The 19498-nt window shown below is 37.8% G+C and overlaps 1 protein-coding gene across 3 annotated transcripts in view; it reads left to right on the top strand.

Annotated features, from left to right (window-relative positions):
• LOC150078999 (uncharacterized protein KIAA2013 homolog) overlaps positions 1-19498 on the top strand; it is a 349674-nt gene that overhangs the window by 155734 nt on the left and 174442 nt on the right. For all 3 annotated transcript variants that reach the window (XM_090382754.1, XM_090382753.1, XM_090382752.1), the window contains exon 7: positions 16953-17045. In XM_090382754.1, the coding sequence (XP_090238880.1) occupies positions 16953-17045 (93 nt within the window). The remainder of the gene's footprint in view (positions 1-16952; positions 17046-19498) is intronic.

The following is a 19498-nucleotide window of genomic DNA, read 5'->3' as shown; positions in this document are numbered from 1 at the left end:
ATAAATTAGAAGGTGACACAGAAGCCTATGGTATATATAAGCTAGTCTGTAATCGAGTCACAAAGGAGTTTAGGCAAGCAAAGGTAGATTACAAGAAATCTTTGGAAAAGGATGCAAAGAAAAACAGAAAAGGGTTCTTTACTTATGTAAACTCTAGAAGGAAGAGGATGAATCAGATTCGTCCACTTGATATCAATGGTTCAACTGTTGATGATCCTGCTCAGACAGCTGACAGGCTGAATGAGTATTTTGAATCTACATTCACACATGAGGAATTCTGTAGAGAAGTGGAGGCCAGAAACTTATCAAACTCTTTCAGGCAGCAAAATGAGTTTGTAATAACTGAGAGCAAAGTGAAGGAGAAATTGTTGAAGTTAAACATAAGCCTTGAAGATGTGCAAACATATCTCCAATTCACAAAGTGGGATCAACAGGTGACAAGAATAATTACAGACTTGTTAGTTGAACTTCTGCTCCAGGGAAAATAATAGTCACTGGTTAAACAAGCAATGCAGGATCATCTAGACAAGACTGCACTTTTAGCATCGGTTTGTAAAGGGGAACTCTTAACAAATGCAAAGTACTGCATATGGGTAGGAGTAACCCCAGAATAATGTACCAACTGTGCAATACTACACTCAGGGTTGTAGAGAATGAAAAAGACCTGGGAGTTAATTGTGCCGTCAGATATGAAGTTAAAGAATTTACAATTAATTGCAGGCCTTTATTTTCGGCTACTAATGCATTTTCAACTACTAAAACAATTTATCTTTTAAAGTAGGTAATTTTCATCAGTAAAGCAAGGTCATTTTCATTTTCCACTACCAAAGCTAAATTGACCCTTCAGCTCTTCAATTTCTTTAAATATCCTTTCTGCCTATAGGTTGAAAAGGCATGATGGTAGGAAACACCTTTGTCTAACTCCTTTATTTATCTTTATTTCTGCTGATACCTGATTTTCAGTTCTTATCACTGCCATTTGATTCCATTAGAGGTTAACAGTTATTTCAGATCGTTTCCATTTTTTCCTGTACCTTGAAAACACTTTATCAATTTTTCATGGTTAAAAAGTTGATAAAGCTTTTTCATAGTCTGTGTAGCATATCACAACATCCCTTTTCATTTCTATATATCTCTCACAAATATAATTCCTTTTCTTGTTCCCTTTCCATTTTTATAACCATTTTGTTTTATATAAACTTAATGAAAAAACAATAAATAGCTTATTAAAAAAGTTTTCTTAGGCTATTTATTGTTTTTTCATTAAAAAGTTTTATAATTTCTGAGTATATTTCACTTGTACTTTTTTATATCTCATTACTTTAAAGGATTTTTTTCCTCCAACCCATATACATCCCAATTCAACTGCTCTCCCCCCACAGTAGGGCTTAATTTTCTGACACCTCACTTTTCAAGGCTGCTGTATATATAAATTTATTGATAAAAATATGATTAATACAGAATATATGTTCAATAGAATATGTTTGAATAAAGTTTAGCTCTCTTGATTTATTTTATTGCATTTCCTTTCGATAATTCCTTAGATATATTAATGTGATTATTTTACAATATATTAAACCATATTTTCATTTTAAAATTATTTCTCTTTTATTTTTTAAAACACGTATTACCTAAACATGAGAAAGTTTTCATTGTTCCCTTTTTTTTAAATTTACCCTTCGTTGGATGCACCAGCAAAATGAACATAGTTGGTAACAATGTATCTCTCAGATACATACTAGGTTTCATATCGGAAAAATTAGACTATGTTTAAAAATTACCTTAGTTTATTCATAATTAACATATACAATAGCTTCAAATGTTTATAGATTAAGAAATTTTTATTTTTACATAAATTTTTTTATATAAAATATTTTTATATAAAAAATTATTTTTTGTCTTCTTTTTCATGGAACATTGCTTTTTTAGAGCATGATGTGCAGATCATTTCTGCATGCTCTAAGCAGTGGTATTGCTTATAATTTATGCAAGAATACCTTGTCAATCTGGTTCTCTTTGTTGCTTGCCAACAATTAGTGCACTGCTTGCGATTGCTCTCCCATTCTGCACTTGTAGAAGGCTCAGTACTCTGTAACCTTGATTGAGAGGAAGTTACACCTCGAGGGACCTGGCTCCTCTGATGGTTCCCCAGCCACTAATTCTGCAGAAAGTTGCTTGAGGAAGAGTCTGCAGCTCTTTACTTCTTTTTCATTTCCCATGTAGATCACTTGTGCATTGATTCTGCTGTTTAGCATGGCATAGAATATCACCATCAGGCAACGCCGACAAGCTCGTGCCACATTGTAAGTCGCACACATCTGATCCACAGTATCTACTACAGACTTGGTTGCTTTATAAAATGTTACAATTTCTGGTTTCAGCTAATCACCTGTTTCACAGACAGTGCATTAAAATGCAAGGAGGAAATGAAGATGACATTCTTTGATTTCTTGTTGCCTCTTCCTGAAGCCAAACAAACTCGATTTTTCAGGTCAGTTCTTGGCTAATTCGACAAATTCAACTGGAACTTCCAGTTAGTTCTTTTTTATTGTTCCAACATAAGAAAGTTTCCTTTTTCTGAGTTTCAAAACTAAATTGACATCAGCAAACCAATTATCCTCCATAATGTTCTGTCCAGTCCCATGGATAGGTTCAGCCAGTCTTTTGACATCAGCTGGTCTATTGCTGATTTGGTACAGACCTTCACGTTGCATCCCTGCGTATATTTCAAGATTGTAAGAGTACAGCACCCTAGCATCTACTAAGGCATATATTTTTTGGGCTTTGAAGGTATATACTGTTTGAAACTGTATTTTTCTCTGTAGGACTCATCAATTTCTCATCAATAGTTAAATTCTGACCTGGAGAGTAACATGTCTTGCAGTTTTCCACAAATTCAGTGAAAATCTCCTTTATGGGGCGAGGAGATCTTGTTTTCTTCTATCCTGGTTTCTTGATCATCGAATCTTATACATCTGATGAACTTGAAGCATCTCTAGTTCATTACCACTTTTTCAACACCATTTCTGTCAGTTCCCCATAACTCTTCCAATCTCTGTTTGTTACTCCGAAGTGCTCCAGCTGAATAAAGAAGGCCAATGAAAGCTTTTATCTCAATTTTGTCTGTTAATTTGGCATCTCTTTCTTGACTTTAGTTTGAATTTAGATTGAATTGAAACCAAAAGCTTGGGAAAACAAAACCAATTCCAATAGCTTCCAAGAAGCAATAAATTAAGCTACTGAGAAGCACACTTGCACTACTACATTTTGTAGTAGTGCAAGTTTTAAAGCCAGATTTTAGGCTTTAAAACTCATTTTGTCCCATGTGGTTACACTGCTTTAACATCTTTTATGAATATATGTTCAAAATGAGTTTTGAACAGTATATTCATAAAAGATGTTAAAGCAGTGTAACTTATTGTTTTTTTTGACTGTTTTTTTTTTTTTTTTTCCTCAGAGCATATGAAAAATGTGAAGTGAAGCAGTTGATAAAAATGTATAAATTTCAGCTCTGAGAGCTCTCATAAAAATTCTGCATATCAAAATCTGTTAATTTTTCATACTTCTTTTGCTATTTTCTTTTTTTTTTGGGGGGGGGGGGGAGGAATAGTCCACAAACTTATCAATTCTTTTGTAAAACTTGTGAATTTTGTAACAAATTTTGTCACACTCTCGCATTCCTTAGTGGTAAGGAACAGTCACATGTTGTGACTCCTCTTCCCCCTCCTTGGATGTAAAATCAAGTAAAATAAAATTAAATTAATTTAATTTAAATAGTCAATAATTAAGTGGTAATTAGTAACTCTTTAATTAGTTATTAAATCTATTCCTAATGCAGAGGTAACTTATATAGATTTCTGAACCCATCAAAAAGTGAACAAGTTAATTAGTTATCACACTCTCGTATAGCTGCAAACTCTCCGTATCTGCATTAGCATTAGTAGAGGCATATGATGCAAGAAAGCAAGCTTATACAACATCAGACAAAAAAAAAAAAACTTCCCATTTCACTCACCCATTCCCTCCAAATATTTGTCTAGTACTGCCTTGAATATATTTAAGCTGTCGACTCCTATGATGGATGCAAGTTTGTTCCAACAATCAACCACACACTGGCTAAAGGCAAATTTGGACACATCTATTCTACAACTGTCTTTCCTCAATTTGAATTTATGTCCCCTCAGGCAATTAATCTGGGCAAGAGGAAGTATCCCATCAGTATTAAGCATGCTCAAACCATTCAAGGCCTTATACACCTCAATCAGATCACCTCGCAGGTGCCTAGTCACCAGATACTGTAATTTGCAAATTTTAAGCCTTTCTTCGCAGGAGCAACTCTTTGTTCCATTCGCTAATCTTGTTACCCTTCTCTGCACTCGTTCCAGCAGCTCTACATCCTTCTTAAAATGAGGCCTCCAGACCTGTACACAGTACACAAGGTGTGACCTGGCCATTGCCTTATACAAGGGGATAATCACCTCCTTATCCCTGCTAGAAAAATTCCTGTATATCATTGACAAGACACCATGAACTTTCCTTGCAGACTGTCTGCACTGCTAAGAAAACTTCATATCTGACTGCACAATTATCCCCAGGTCTTTTTCATTCTCTACCACCTTGAGTGTAGTACCACACACTCAAGGTGGTAGGGAATGAAACACATAAAGAGTAACACATCAAGGTGGTTGATGTGTTACTCTGGGGTTACTGCTACCCATATGCAGTACTTTAAGTTTGTCAATGTTAAACATCAGTTGCCACCTCTCAACCCATCTGTTCAACGTTTCTAGATCCTCTTGCAGTAGTGTACTGTCATTAGTGTCATTAATAATCCTGCCAACCTTCATATCGTCTGCAGACTTAGACATTAAGCCTGATATATCTTCATCAATATCATTAATAAATACAGAAAACAATGGACCCAACACTGAACCCTGGGGGACTCCAGTAATAGTAATAAATGCAAATAGGCCTGTGGTACTGGATTCCATGACTTAAAGAAGAAAATAATACAGTATATATCCAGTAATTAGAATTTTAATGACAAAGAATGAAGCTTTCAGGACAAATGGACCCCTTCCTCAGCAAACACGTAGAGATTATCACAGAATATGGATATTATAGATAAAATTTCAATAGATATAAGAGCTCAGCTTGCTCTGGTGCATACATGGCCGCAAGATTGACATTCATCTACTAGATTGGTGTTCGTTGTTGGTACATGGACTTGTGTAGGTTTGCTGCCAGCGTTTATCAAGCCCCAAGACTGTTGATTCCAAGATAGGGTGTAGCCTCATGCTCTTGCAGTGATTCAAGGTTTTTGAATTGCATGATTCAACAATTCCAGCCAAAGATGGTGGCAGAAGTGTTGGGATTGGTCGATCACTTCATAATTGTGTTTAGGATATCTGTACTGCCCTCAACCTATGCTTATCTGGCAGCATCATTACCTTCAGGGATTCCCTATTTAAACAGGTACACGGTACAGCTATGGGTGCTCCTGTCAGCTCCGTCATGACCAACAACATCGCCATGGAGGAATTAGAGGAACAGTTATTCCTGAGCTCACCCATACATATTACAATGTGCTGCAGATACGTCGACGACATCTTCACCATCGTCCCACGTGGTTCAGAGGCAACACTACTAGAATACTTCAATTCTTTATCACTATTCATCCAGTTCACTTTAGAACTAGAAGTGGACGAGTCCCTTCCATTCTTAAATGTTCTAGTAAAGCGAGTGGGCCCACGCCTCGAAACATCGGTATACTGTGTCAATGTGGTGCGGGCAGTTTACCAACTACAGGTCTGGTCACGCCCCCTTGCCACACTCACACTCTTTTCTGCTGAGCTTGGAGCCGTTCCAGCTCAGAGGAAGCCAGGTGCACCGAGATTTCCACAGTAAAAACTGACCTGGTCAATTGTGGTTACCCAACCCATATATTAGACAAGTGCTTGCTACAAGCGCAAGAGCTTATGACCCGCCCGTGGCCATCATCCCCACATGAAAATATGCCTAACACCTATATTCCCTACTGTCTGGGCATGTCGGACCAGATCTCAAAAATCCTCTGGGAATACTGCATAAAATGCATACAGTTAGGTAGTAGGAGCTTATGTTCTCTGATTTCCACTGTGAAAACTCCAATTGCCCCTCTTTGGCGTAGCGGAGTGGTATACCGCGTAACTTGCAAAGATTGTGGCAGTTGCTAATGGGGAGAGCTTGAGTCGCCTTCAAGACCGCCTTGCAGAACATGACAGATCAATTTGCCTTGGTGGCACTGACCACTCCGCGGAACATTTCTGGTCGACCCACCATGACCTTAACCCTAAATGTGATTACGAAGTAATCGACCAATCCCGACGCTTCCGCCACTGCCTTTGGCTGGAATCGTTGAACATACCTTACAATTCAAAAACCTTGAATTGTAGCAAGGAATGAACAGTCTCAAAACATCATAAATGCTGGCAGCGAACCCACACAAGTCCATATACCAACAATGAACACCAATCTAGTAAATTACAAAAGTGTACAAAATTACAAAAATTTCTAAATTATAAAATTACAAAAAGAGAAAGGAGACTGGCAAGTTTTACCTTTCGAGCATCGTTGCCAGAATTAAATCTCTAGCTGATAAGCACGCCGCTGTAGAAGTTGAGGGCTGTGGAGATTTTGAAGAGGTTTTTTTCCAACACATCACAAAATTTCTCTACAACTGCAGAATCGGCACTGGCAACTTCACCACATACTTTAATGTTTTGGAAACCAGCGTGATGCTTGAACCTATTAAATCAACCGTTACTTGCCATGAACTTGGTTTGGGGTTTGCTGTTCTTATCCTTAATATCTTCATAAATACTTCTTACTTTTGCTTGAATGGCCATTGGACTCAGGGGCAACTGCTTCTGAATCTTATTTTCCATCCATATTATTAATAGCTTTTCCATCTTCAATATAGCACCTGAACACTCTTTTGTGATTGCTGTTGGGGTGAACTGGCCCCGGTGTGAAATACGTTGATCCTTGAACATGTTCTTGTGTATGCACTCTGCCCCTTAAAAGAGTATTCACTGTTGAAGGAGCAAGACCTTATTCCGTGCAGTAGATGACAAACTCTGTCCTGCTTCATTCTTCTTAATTAATCATCTTCATTTCTAAATAAATTTTGTTTCATTTCATTCCCTAGCACTTCCAGCACCTGCACTTTCCGTTGGTCACTTTCCCTTCATCGTTGTAATAAATAAATAGGAATGAATAGAAGATTCTGAAAAATTATTTGTTTTTTTATATGATTGAAGATTTCATTGAAAGGGAACATATTTCACCATAATAACGTAAAAACCCACACAATTCCAGTTATTGGTTTTATCAAAAATGCAATAAGGTCGAGTTTACTACCCGTTTATGAAAATTGCACCAACAGAAAAGCCCAATAAACCAGAAAGTGCATATTGTTTTATAGTAGTGACCTCCAGAAATGTTATTTCTGGAGGTCACTACTATGAAACAATATGCACAATATGTTAATTTTAGAAAAAGAAACACAAAGGCATTCAAAAGGAATTCTTAAATGGAACATATGATAACGATGAAAGTGTAGCACAATTTCCATTATAAAAATGACCTTTTAGAGAGAGAGAGAGAGAGATCATCATCATCATCATCAGCCATTTTCAATCCACTGCAGGATGAAGACCTCTCCAGCAACTTTCCAGTTCCTTCTATTTTGAGCACTGGCCATCCATTTACTACCCAAAAACTCGTGAATTTCATCTATCCATCTCCGCCTTTGTCTTCCAGGTTTTCTTCTAGCTCCTCTTGGGTACCATTCTGTTATTTTCTTAGTCCATCTGTCATCGTGTCTTCGAGCTATGTGTCCTGCTCAAGACCATTTTAGTTCTTTAGTTTTGATAAGAATGTCCTTTACTTGAGTTTGCTGCCTAATCCATGTGTTTCTCTTCTTATCTAACAGTCTGATTCCCAATATGATTCGTTCCATTCTTCGCTGTGTAGTTCTTAGCTTCTCTTCCATTCTTTTGGTGAGTGCCCAAGTTTCACTTCCATAAGTCATGGTGGGGAGTATACATTGGTTCATTATTTTACGTTTCAGACAAACTGGGATATTGCTCTTCAGTATGTGACTATATTTCCTGAATGCTATCCATCCAAAATTTATTCTTCTCTTGACTTCCAGCCATTTATCATTATTACAGCTAAAAACTTGTCCCAGATAAGTATATGACTCCACCTTTTCAATTACTGCTCCTTCAATCATTATATCCCTTTCTGTGGCATACTTGTTCATCATTACTTTTGTTTTAGCCATATTCATCTTTAGTCCAAAATCCTTACTAACTGTGCATAACTGATTAAGATTTTCCTCTAATTCTTTGGGATCGTGGCTTACGACCACAATGTCATCTGCAACTCGTAAATGGTTTAGGTACTCTCCGTTCACATTGACTCCTTTCTGCGACCAGTCTAATCTTCTGAAAGCTTCCTCAAGGGCAGCAGTAAACAGCTTCGGAGATATTGTGTCTCCTTGTTGAACTCCTTTCTCAATTTTAAATTTCCTACTGTCTTTGTCTAGTCTAATAAAGGAGGTAGCACACTCATATATTTTCTTCAAAATCATAATATATGGCGTATCTATGCCTTGTCTTTCCAGTGCCCGAAACATTGCCTTATGCTGTATGGAGTCAAATGCCTTTTCGTAATCCACAAATGCCAGGCATAATGGTGTTTTATATTCATTTGCTTTCTCCATTAGCTGTGATATTACGTGAAGGTGATCCATAGTTGAGAATCCTGTCCTAAAGCCAGCTTGCTCTTTCGGTTGATTCTCATCAAGTATTCTTTCTAATCTGTTAGTAATGACCCTTGTGAACAACTTGTAGATGTGGGATAACAAACTAATTGGTCTATAATTTCCAATTTCTGATTTATCTCCTTTCTTATGCAGCAAAACTATGATTGCATTATTCCACTGCTTAGGCGTCACACCTTTTCTAATGCACTTTGTGAAGAGCCTTGCCAGTTTTTGTGTTATGTCTCTTCCTCCCAATTTTAACAACTCTACAGTAACTTCATCTTCCCCCGGGGCTTTCTGATTCTTCATTTCCTTCAATGCATGTTCTACCTCATCAGGAAGAATATCGGGTATGTCGTATGTGTTGCTGCTTTGCAATCCATCTTCCCCACTGCTGGCATCATTCCACTGCTCCTTGTATAATTCTCTATAGTAGTCTTCTGCTATTTGAATTATGCCTTCTCTGCTGTTTATAAGTACACCATCGCTATTCTTCAGTTTCAGTATCATTTGTCTTTCTGTATTACTGCTCATGGCTGCTGATTTAAATCCTTTGTTTTCCCTTAATGCTTGTTCTACTTTTCTTGTGTTAAATCTTCTTATGTCCTCTCTGAGTCTCATTCTAATGGCTTTGCATAACTCAGTATACTCAATTTTCTCCCTGTCAGTGTTTTTCTTGCTTTTCATTTGTCGTCTTCGGTTCATCATGACAAGTGTTTCTTGACTAATTTTTTCTTCTTTGGATTTCTTTTTCCCTATAGGTTTCTTGGGCTTTATCACTTTCAAAAAGTTGTAATATTCCTCGTTGATATCTTGGTCCTGAGCAGTCTGCAGTAGCTCAAACTTGTTCTTAAGTTCCAGTACGTACTGCTTTTTCTCCTCTTCTGTTATCTCAAAGACCTTTGTATTATTTACTCGAGTCAGTTTTTTCCTTTCCTTTCCTACATCTATATCAAGTGTACATCTTACCATTCTGTGATCACTTCCAACATTTACCTTATTCAGGACGGTAACATCATTCACAATATATCTTCTGTTAGTGAGGATGAAGTCGATTTCATTAGTAGTTAATCCATTCGGACTTTTCCATGTCCACTTTCTGTTCACCCTTTTCTTGAAAAAAGTGTTCATTACTGACAGTCCTTGAGATTCTGCAAATTCCACAAGTCTTTCACCTCTTTCATTTCTTTCACCAATTCCAAAATTTCCTGTAGTTCCCCTTTCTGCGCTGTTTTGTCTTTTTCCAACCTTAGCATTGAAGTCTCCCATAATAATAGTGTAGTGGGTTTTCTGCTCATCTAGAAGACTCTCAATTTCGGTGTACATTTCTTCAACCTCTTCATCATCATGGCTCGATGTTGGTGCATAAATCATTATAATCTTTAGCTTGTACCTCTTAGAAATCTTGAGTATTAGTCTTGACACCCTTGGTGATGTACTTTTGAATTCCAAAATGTTGTTTTTAAAATCTTTATGGACCAGAAACCCAACTCCACATTCACTCCTTTCACTGTTTCCATTGGTGTACAGCAGATTTCCACTTGATAAACTTTAGCATTAGCATTAGCATTAGTAGAGGCATTTGATGCAAGAAAGCAAGCTTATGCAGCATCAGCCAAAAAAAAAAAAAAAAAAAAAAGTAACATAAATAAATAAAAATAACCACTTCCACTTCACCCCTCTGTTCGTTCGAAATACCTGTCCAGCTGAGCCTTAAACTTATTTAGGCTATCAACTTCCACGACAAGGGATGGAAGTCTGTTCCACCCACCAACCACCCGCTGGCTAAAGGCAAATTTCCGCACATCTATCCTACATCTGTCTTTCCTCAATTTGAATTTATGCCCTCTCAGGTGATTTTTCTGAGCTAGAGGAAGAATCCCATCAGCATTGAGCATGCTCAAACCATTCAAGGCTTTGTACACCTCTATCAGATCACCCCGCTGGTGCCTAGTTTCCAGACACTGTAATTTGCAAAACTTAAGCCTTTCTTCGTAAGAGAACCCCTTTGTCCCATTCACCAATCTAGTTGCCCTTCTCTGTACTCGTTCCAGCAGCTCTACATCCTTCCTGAAATGAGGCCTCCAGGCCTGTATACAGTACTCTAGGTGTGGCCTGACCATTGCCTTATACAAGGGAATAATCACCTCCTTATCCCTGCTAGAAAAATTTCTATATATCATTGACAATACACCATGAGCTACTCTTGCAGCTCGTCTGCACTGCTCAGAGAACTTCATATCTGCCTGCACCACCACCCCCAGGTCCCTTTCATTCTCTACCACTGTCAGTGTAGTACCACAGAGTTGATACGTTGCTCTGGGGTTGCTGTTTCCCATATGTAGTACTTTACATTTGTCAATGTTAAACTTCATTTGCCACCTCGAAGCCCATCTGCTCAACCTTTCCAAATCCTGTTGCAGCAGCATAGTGTCAGTAGTGTCCTTGACAACCCTGCCAACCTTTGTATCGTCTGCAAACTTGGACATTAAGCCTGATATACCATCATCAATATCATTTATAAATACAGAAAACAATAAAGGCCCCAATACTGAACCCTGAGGGACTCCACTAATAACATTAGTCCACGATGAGCAGTGTCCATTGATTACCACTCTCTGTCTTCTCCCCCTCAACCACCCCTTTATCCATAGCAGCAACTTGCCTCCAATGCCACACTGCTCCAATTTGTGCAGCAGTCTTCCATGTGCAACAGTATCAAAAGCCTTTCTAAGATCCAAGTATATAATATCAAAGTTATTCCCTGCATCCAGTTCTTTTGTGACTGCATCATAGTATCCAATCAAATTGGTCAGGCAAGACTTCCCCTTAACAAAACCATGCTGTGTCCTAGCTATAACTGAAGTCTTGTCTAGATGATCCTGCAGTGCTTCTTTCACCAGTGCCTCCATTAATTTTCCGGGAACAGAAGTTAAACTCACAGGTCTATAATTACTTGTGTCAGCCTTTGATCCCCCTTTGTGAATTGGGGTCACATTTGCACATCTCCAGTCAATGGGTACCTCCCCTGAGTCCAAGGAAGCTCTCATAATTATGGCTAAGGGTTTGCTTACCTCCTTTGCTGCCTCCTTTAATATAACTGGATAGATCCCATCCACCCCAGGTGCCTTTCTTGTGTTTATCTTCAACAATTTCTCCTCCACTTTGCTCTCAGTTATTACAAGATTCTCTAGCTTACTGCTAGAGTTGAATACACCTCTGGCATTCCCCTCGCTGAATAACTCCTCATGTGTGAATGTCGATGCAAAATATTCATTTAGTTTGTTAGCTACCCGAGCAGGGTCATCAACAGTTGACCCATCGATCTCAAGTGGACCAATCTGATTCATCCCCTTCCTTCTAGAGTTTACATAAGTAAAGAACTCTTTGCTGTTTTTCTTCGCATCCCTTGCCAAGGATCTCTCGTAATCTGCCTTCGCCTGCCTAACCTCCTTTGTAACTTGGTTACAGATCAACTTGTATCTATCATAGGCATCCGTGTCACGTGTTAATTTGTATGTATCCCATGCATTTTTCTTCTCTGCCATATGCCTCATTAGTTCATCTGACAACCATTTAGGCCTAAACCTTGAACAATATTTCTTAGTTGGTATGTAAAGCCTAGTAGCTTCCACGATAAGTTCTTTGAATGCTTCCCATTTTGAATTTGCTGTTGGCAATATCATCAGTTGATCCCACTGTATAGAATTTAAATACTGTCTCAGTCCATTGTAGTCGCCTTTACGAAAGCAATACCCCTTCCCTTTACCCCTAATGGTAGTTACCTCTTTGAGTAACTCCCACTTCAGCACACTGTGATCACTGCCACCAAGTGGTTCATTTATCTGCAGATTCTGAATGCATGAAGAATCACTACTGATAATCAAATCAAGAGTATTACTCCCTCTAGTTGCCTCCCGAACATGCTGATGTAGAAAACAATCATCCAATAAATCCACAAAAGCCTTGCTACTGTGTGAGTGACCAGCCCCCAAATTCCAGTCAATATCTGGGAAATTAAAATCCCCCATTATAAGACTCTCTGATTTACTGGCCCACTCTATTTCTCCGAACAGTTTCTTATTATACTCATCAGAGTCATTAGGCCTATAGCACACTCCTACTCTCAATTTTGATCTCCCAATGCTTATGTCACACCAAACTGACTCGACACTGCACTGTCCAGCGATGTCGACTGGCTTCACTTCCTTGGATTTTATGTGTTTCTTAATTAATAGCATAACCCCTCCTCCCTTCCTATCCTGTCTATCCTTTCTGTACACATTGTACTCCCCAAATTCCAGTTCTGCATTTCTTATATCTGTGTGACACCACGTCTCTGAAATCCCCACAATATATGCCTTTGATGTTTTGAGCAATACCTCAAATTCATCAAATTTATTTACTAAACTCCTAGCATTGGTGTACACACAAGTATACCTGCACCTGTTTCTATTCTTAGCTACCCTAACACAACCCATGTGTTTACTTGTACCCCAATGATTCCCAGCAGTCTCTGAAATATCCTGCATCTTATTTTCCAGGCTGCGGCTCATTCCAATAGAAGCAGTGCAAGAATCACTTTCACCTCTGCCAGTGGCTACTGTTAATCTATTAGTCCTTGTATCCCCCCAATCTAGCAGTTTTCCGACCCACCTAACATTGCCTCGATAGCATCAGCAAACATTCTTGCACCCTTTCTATTTAAGTGTATCCCATCCCTGTAGAAGCAGTCTCTCCTGTTAACAAGTACAGACCAGGCTGAAAAAAATTCTACCCCTTGAGCCCTGCACAATCTTTCCAGGGCCGAATTGATTGACAGGGCTTATAAGTGATTCATTTCTTCTTCTTGTTTCAGCCAAACCAATGATATTCCAATTAATATTTTCTAATTCCTTTTCCAGCTCTAATATCCTGTCTTCACCAATGAGTGATCTTACGTTATAACAGGCCAGGTTCAGTTTCCGTGCATGGCAGCCTGGTCGTACCCAGAGATTCTTAGCACCCTCTGCTTCCACTCTGATCCTCTTGCTGCCGTAAGAGGGAGAGTGAAAGCTGCTGGGGACTGAGGGCCATTTGTTTCGTCGTGCTGTCATATGCTGGAGGGTTTGGTCTTTTCCTCTTCACGCTGACCAGGCGTCTTGAAGAGAACCACTCTACACGTTTGTTGCCACCTAAGTGACGTAACAGGGCTTACCATCGAGGTGTGCATGAGTGGATTTTAGGGAGGCAGGCCAACCGGACTTCTCCTAAATCTTCTGTAACAGAGAGATATTGGATCCATCAGTGTTTTAGGCTGAGTGTCTGATAACACACAGGATACCTGCTCCCCTCTAAGCCTTAGAGAGATAAATACCTTTATATAGTGAAAATTTTAACTTTCAAGATCTTGGAATGAATTACCAAAAAAAATGTTATATTGGGTTCACATTACAATATTTTCACAGTACCTCCATTTATTGCTATGGGATGCAAAATACATTTCCACGATTTTTTTAACTTTGCATAAGTTGGGGACTTCCACTTATGTGATATCAAAATTATTTTTTGCATCCAGTTCCTTTGTGACCACATCATAGTATCCAATCAAATTGGTCAGACAAGACTTCCCCTTAACAAACCCATGCTGTGTCCAAACTATAACTAAAGTATGATTAAATTAGATACATACAAATTTTTGTTTGTATGTATCTAATCTAATATATGTATATTTCCTATTATTAAATTTGTCACAATCTATTTTTGTATCTGTTTTTTCTCTGTGTTACAGTAATTTTAGTTTTGATTATAACTAAAGTGTTGTCTGGATAGATCCCATGCACCCCAAGTGCCTTTTTTATATTTATCTTAAACAATTTCTCCTCCACTTAGCTCTCAGTTATTAAAAAATCATTTAACTCGCTACCATAGTTTAATACGCCTCTGGTATTCCCCACCCTGAATAACTCCTCGTGTATAAATGTAGATGCAAAATACTCATTCAGTTTGTTACCAACTTAGCAGGATCATCAACAGCTGAACCATTGATATCAAGTGGAACAATCTGATTCATCCCATTTCTTCTAGAGTTTACATAAGTAAAAAACTTTTGCTGTTTTTCTTTGCATTCTTTGCCACAGATTTCTCGTAATCTACCTTTGCCTGCCTAACCTCCTTTGTGACTTGGTTACAGACCAGCTTATATCTATTATAGGCTTCTGTTTCACTTGTTAATTTATATGTATTCCATGCATTTTTCTTCTCTGCCACATCTCTAATTAGTTCTTCTGACATCCATTTAGGCCTAAACCTTGAAGAATATTTCTTAGTTGGTATGAATTAATTTCTTTAATTCCAAGATTAATTCTTTGAATGCTTTCCATTTAGAATTTGCTGTTGGTAACGTAATCAGTTGGTCCCACTGTATAGACTTTTAAAACTGTCTCAGACCTCCGTAGTCATCTTTATGGAAAAAAAACGCTTCCCTTTACCCCTGATGGTAGTTACCTCTTTGAGTAAGTCCCACATCAGCACACTGTGATCACTGCCACCTAGTAGTTACTTTATCTGCAGATTCTTAATGTATGAAGAATCACTACTGATAATCAAATCAAGAGCGTTACTCCCTATGGTTGCCTCCCGAACATGCTGCTGTAGTAAACAGTCATTCAATAAATCCACAAAGTCCTTGCTAGTGTGCGAATGATCAACCCGCAAGTTCCGGTCAAAGTCTGGGAAATTAAAATCGACCATGATTTACTGGTCTACTCTATTTCTCTGTGCAGTTGTTCATTATACTCATCACAGTCATTAGGCCTATAGCAAATTCCTACTCTCAATTTTGCTTTCCCATTGCTTATGTCACACCAAACTGACTCAACACTGCACTGTCCACCCATGTCAACTGGATGCACTTCCTTAGATTTTATGTGTTTCTTAAATAATAGCATAACATCTCCTCCCTTCCTAGCCTGTCTGTCCTTACTCTACAGGTTGTAATCCCCAAATTCCAATTCTGCATTTCTTATATCTGGGTGATATCCCAACAATATCTGCCTTTGATGTTTTGATCAGCACCTCAAATTCATCAAATTTATTTAAAATACTCTTAGCATTGGTGTACATTTCTTTTTTTTTTTTTTTTTTTTATGAAAACTCCAAACACAAGAGGTATTAGAACCTATAATACTTAGTACCGTGCTTGGGTTGGAGGTTGAGAAGACGAAAGGAGATATTTGTTGACATTAGAATTGAACTTCTGTAGACTGTAATTTTCAGGAAATATGTACGAAGAAAGGATGTTCCAGAAAACGGCAATTGAATGAATAAACGAGGAAGATGAAAAGTTGGTTCTGTGAGTTTGAAGTTGGACAGTAAATGTATGTTGGCTGGTGGTGGCACGTATTCGGACTGTTTTGAAAGGGTGAGCAGGAATTATAGAAGCCAATTCAGAAGAACAGTACCCATGGAAGTATCTGTAGAAAAGGCATGCAGCAGAAACAGAACGTCTATGAGACAGAGAGTGGAGAGAGTCTGTTAGAGATGAATCATTAATTAACCTAACTGCCCTCTTCTGAATGAAATCTAGAGGCCTGAGAGAGAGGTTTTGGGGGCACTGCCCCAGAGGTGGGAACAATATTCCATGGTACGGCGGATATGCAATTTGCAGAGTAAACAGCTGTTTGGAAGAAAAGTAATGCTGAGAGAGAAAGAGAAAACCATGTTTTTTAGATACAGAGGAAGCAATATTTGTAATGTGCTTGTGCCAAGAGAGAGAGAGAGAGAGAGAGAGAGATTAGAAGTCAGGGTAATCCCCGAAAGAGAGATATCATCATGCCTAGAAATCGGAGTGTCACACACACACACACACCACCTCGACCCTCATTCTTTCCTTCTTCTTAATGTATCCCTCTTTCCTTCAAATGGTTAAAGGTTTTAGTATAACAAGTCTCTTTCTTCCAGACTCACAACAATCCATTGTAATTTCTGAAAAAAAATTAAAAATAATCAATATAGAAATTTTTTATTTAAGTGTTTTTTATTTTATTTTTTTTACTTAAACCTCTTTATTATATTTTTATTTGGTTTGGTAAAAATCTCATAACTGAACTTTCAGTTTTACTTTTTTTGTTAATTTGTTAATGAACAAATTATATTTCAGAAAAGAAGAACAATAAGTGTAAGTCAACAGTTTTATGCATATCGTGCAGTGCCATCAGTACTGATCCAACATGTTGAAATTATTAACCCTCTGGTAAGAAAAATCAGTACTAAAGGTTTTCATTGTACTAATTTTGTTATAGCTATGTTAGACTGTAATGCTTTGTAGGAAGAATAGTTTCAGATGTTATTCATATTTTAAATTCCTTTATCATATCTTTTGTTTATCATTCATTTATTATAGACAAGGATGTATAAATAAAGAATCATATTTGATTAAAATTAATAACAGTGCTGTTTTAAATATATAATTTTAATTACTCCAGCAGAATAAAAAGGACATACAAAATAAACTTAAAAAAACATTTTTACAGTCTGTTCAATGTGTCTACCATTTTTGTCTTTACATAATAATGTCATCTTTTTGGGTCCAGAACTACACACACCAAGGGACATTTCCTTTCAAATGTTCTCAAATTCTCTAACTGTTGACTCCTGAAGCTCAAGTAGAGACCCATGCTTATTGCTAAATATTTTATCCTTTAAGAATCCTCACAAAAATTAATGACAGTGTCTTAAATCCAGGAAGCACAGTGGCCATTCAGGCCATCGGCCCAGGAAAAGTGATATTGGCCTGCATTAATGGAAGGAATTTGTCTTTTAGCCATCTCGGGTAGCTTTCTCTTGTCATGGTTATCTCAAAGGAAAAAGGTCTGAGAACAAGCAGACTATCAAGCCAGAAGCATATAAATCCTTGTTAAAGAATAAATTTGGATTGTTAAGAGAGTAATAAACATAGTTATGGAAATTAATAGTTCTATTTAGTTTAAATGTGGCTTTATCAGTTTACAAAACATTGTCAACAATATCCGGCTTTGGAAGATGTCTGTGAGATACATGGTTACAAGGTTTTAGTGTATTGTGCACTGTCCCCACTTCACTGGACCTCTTCACAACTTGCTCTGTTATGGATGATTTATGTTCAAAAAAACTTCATGAACTGCCATGCAAGCTCTGCAGAATTTTCATATTTTGCATGTTACTTGACAAATTCAATCCTCTCCTTCATTATAAGGCTCATGATACTTTTCCTATTTTCAAATTATTCTGAAACAATAATAAAAAAAAGATTATATACCATTTTTCAAATAACTTTCACATTTACCTCCGCAATTACTTAAAATAATTTCCTGATAACTCTATATATTTGCTACAAGCATTTGAATCAATATTGTGTCATCTATATTGCTCTCCCACTGAATACTACTGAAATTTAGTAAATTATGGAGGTTGGTTTAAGACTGCAAATGGCATTATAGCAAGAAAGTCCTCCAATTCAACAGCCATTATGTGTGCCAGCACAGTTATACATTTGGCTGTGCCAGAGTCTGAATCTACAATTTGCATCCATACCAACCAGTATTCTCTGAAATGATGATAAGTTTAGAGCAGTCTGGTTTTTAGATGCGATCTAAGCTAACTTGTAATCAGCAAATCACAAATCAGCAAATGGTGTACATAATGAGTTAACTTTGGTAATAGTAAGGGCTGCATTTCTGACAACAACAGCTGCCCTGTTAGGTGGGTCAGAAAACTGCTAGCTTGCGAGGATACACAAACTAAAAGGTTAACAGTGGACTCAGGCAGAGGGAAAAGGAATTCTTGCACTTCTTCTATTAGAATGAGCAGCAGCCTGGAAAGCAAGGTAATGGAGATTTCCAGGACTGCTGGGAGTCATAGTGAAACAATTAAATACATGGGCTGTGTTAGGGTACCTAAGAGTAAGAACAGGTGCATGTATACTTGCATGTACACCAATGCTACGAGTATAGTTAATAAATTTGATGAGCTTGAAGTGCTAGTCAAGACATCACAGGCAAATATTGTTGGGATATCAGAGACATGGTGTCACACAGATATAAGCAGTGCAAAATTGGAATTTGGGGAGTAGAGTGTGTACAGAAAGGACAGGAAAGGAGGGGTTATGCTGTTAATTAAGAAACACATAAAATCTGAGGAAGTGCATCCAATTAATGTTGGTGGACAATGCAATGTTGAGTCTTTGGTGTGACATAAGCACTGGGAAAGGAAAAATGAGGTAGGTCTGTGTTATGGGCCTAATGAATCTGATGAGTAAAATGAGAAATTGTGCAGAGAAATAAAGTGGGCCAGTAAATCAGAATGTCTTATAATGGGAAATTTTAACTTTCCAGATATTGACTGGAACTTGTGGTTGGTCACTCGCACACTAGCAAGACTTTTGTGGATTTATTGGATGACTGTTTTCTACAGCAGCATGTTCAAGAGGCAACCAGAGGAAGTAATACTCTATCAGCAGTGATTATTCATGCATTAAGAATTTGCAGATAAAGGAACCACTGGGTGACAGTGATCACAAGGTACTGATGTGGGAATTACTTAAAGATGTAACTACCATCAAGGCTAAAGGAAACGGCTTTTGCTTTTCTAAAGATGACTACAGGGGTCTCAGACAGTTTTTAAATTCTGTACAGTGGGATCAACTGATGATGTTACCAATGTTGAATT

The sequence above is a fragment of the Mastigoproctus giganteus genome, chromosome 10 (genome assembly GCF_048544385.1).
Source record: "Mastigoproctus giganteus isolate SK-2022 chromosome 10, ASM4854438v1, whole genome shotgun sequence".
Lineage (NCBI taxonomy): Eukaryota > Metazoa > Arthropoda > Arachnida > Uropygi > Thelyphonidae > Mastigoproctus > Mastigoproctus giganteus.
The sequence above is the reverse complement of the archived record's forward strand: the minus strand, read 5'-3'. Positions and strand labels throughout refer to the sequence as shown.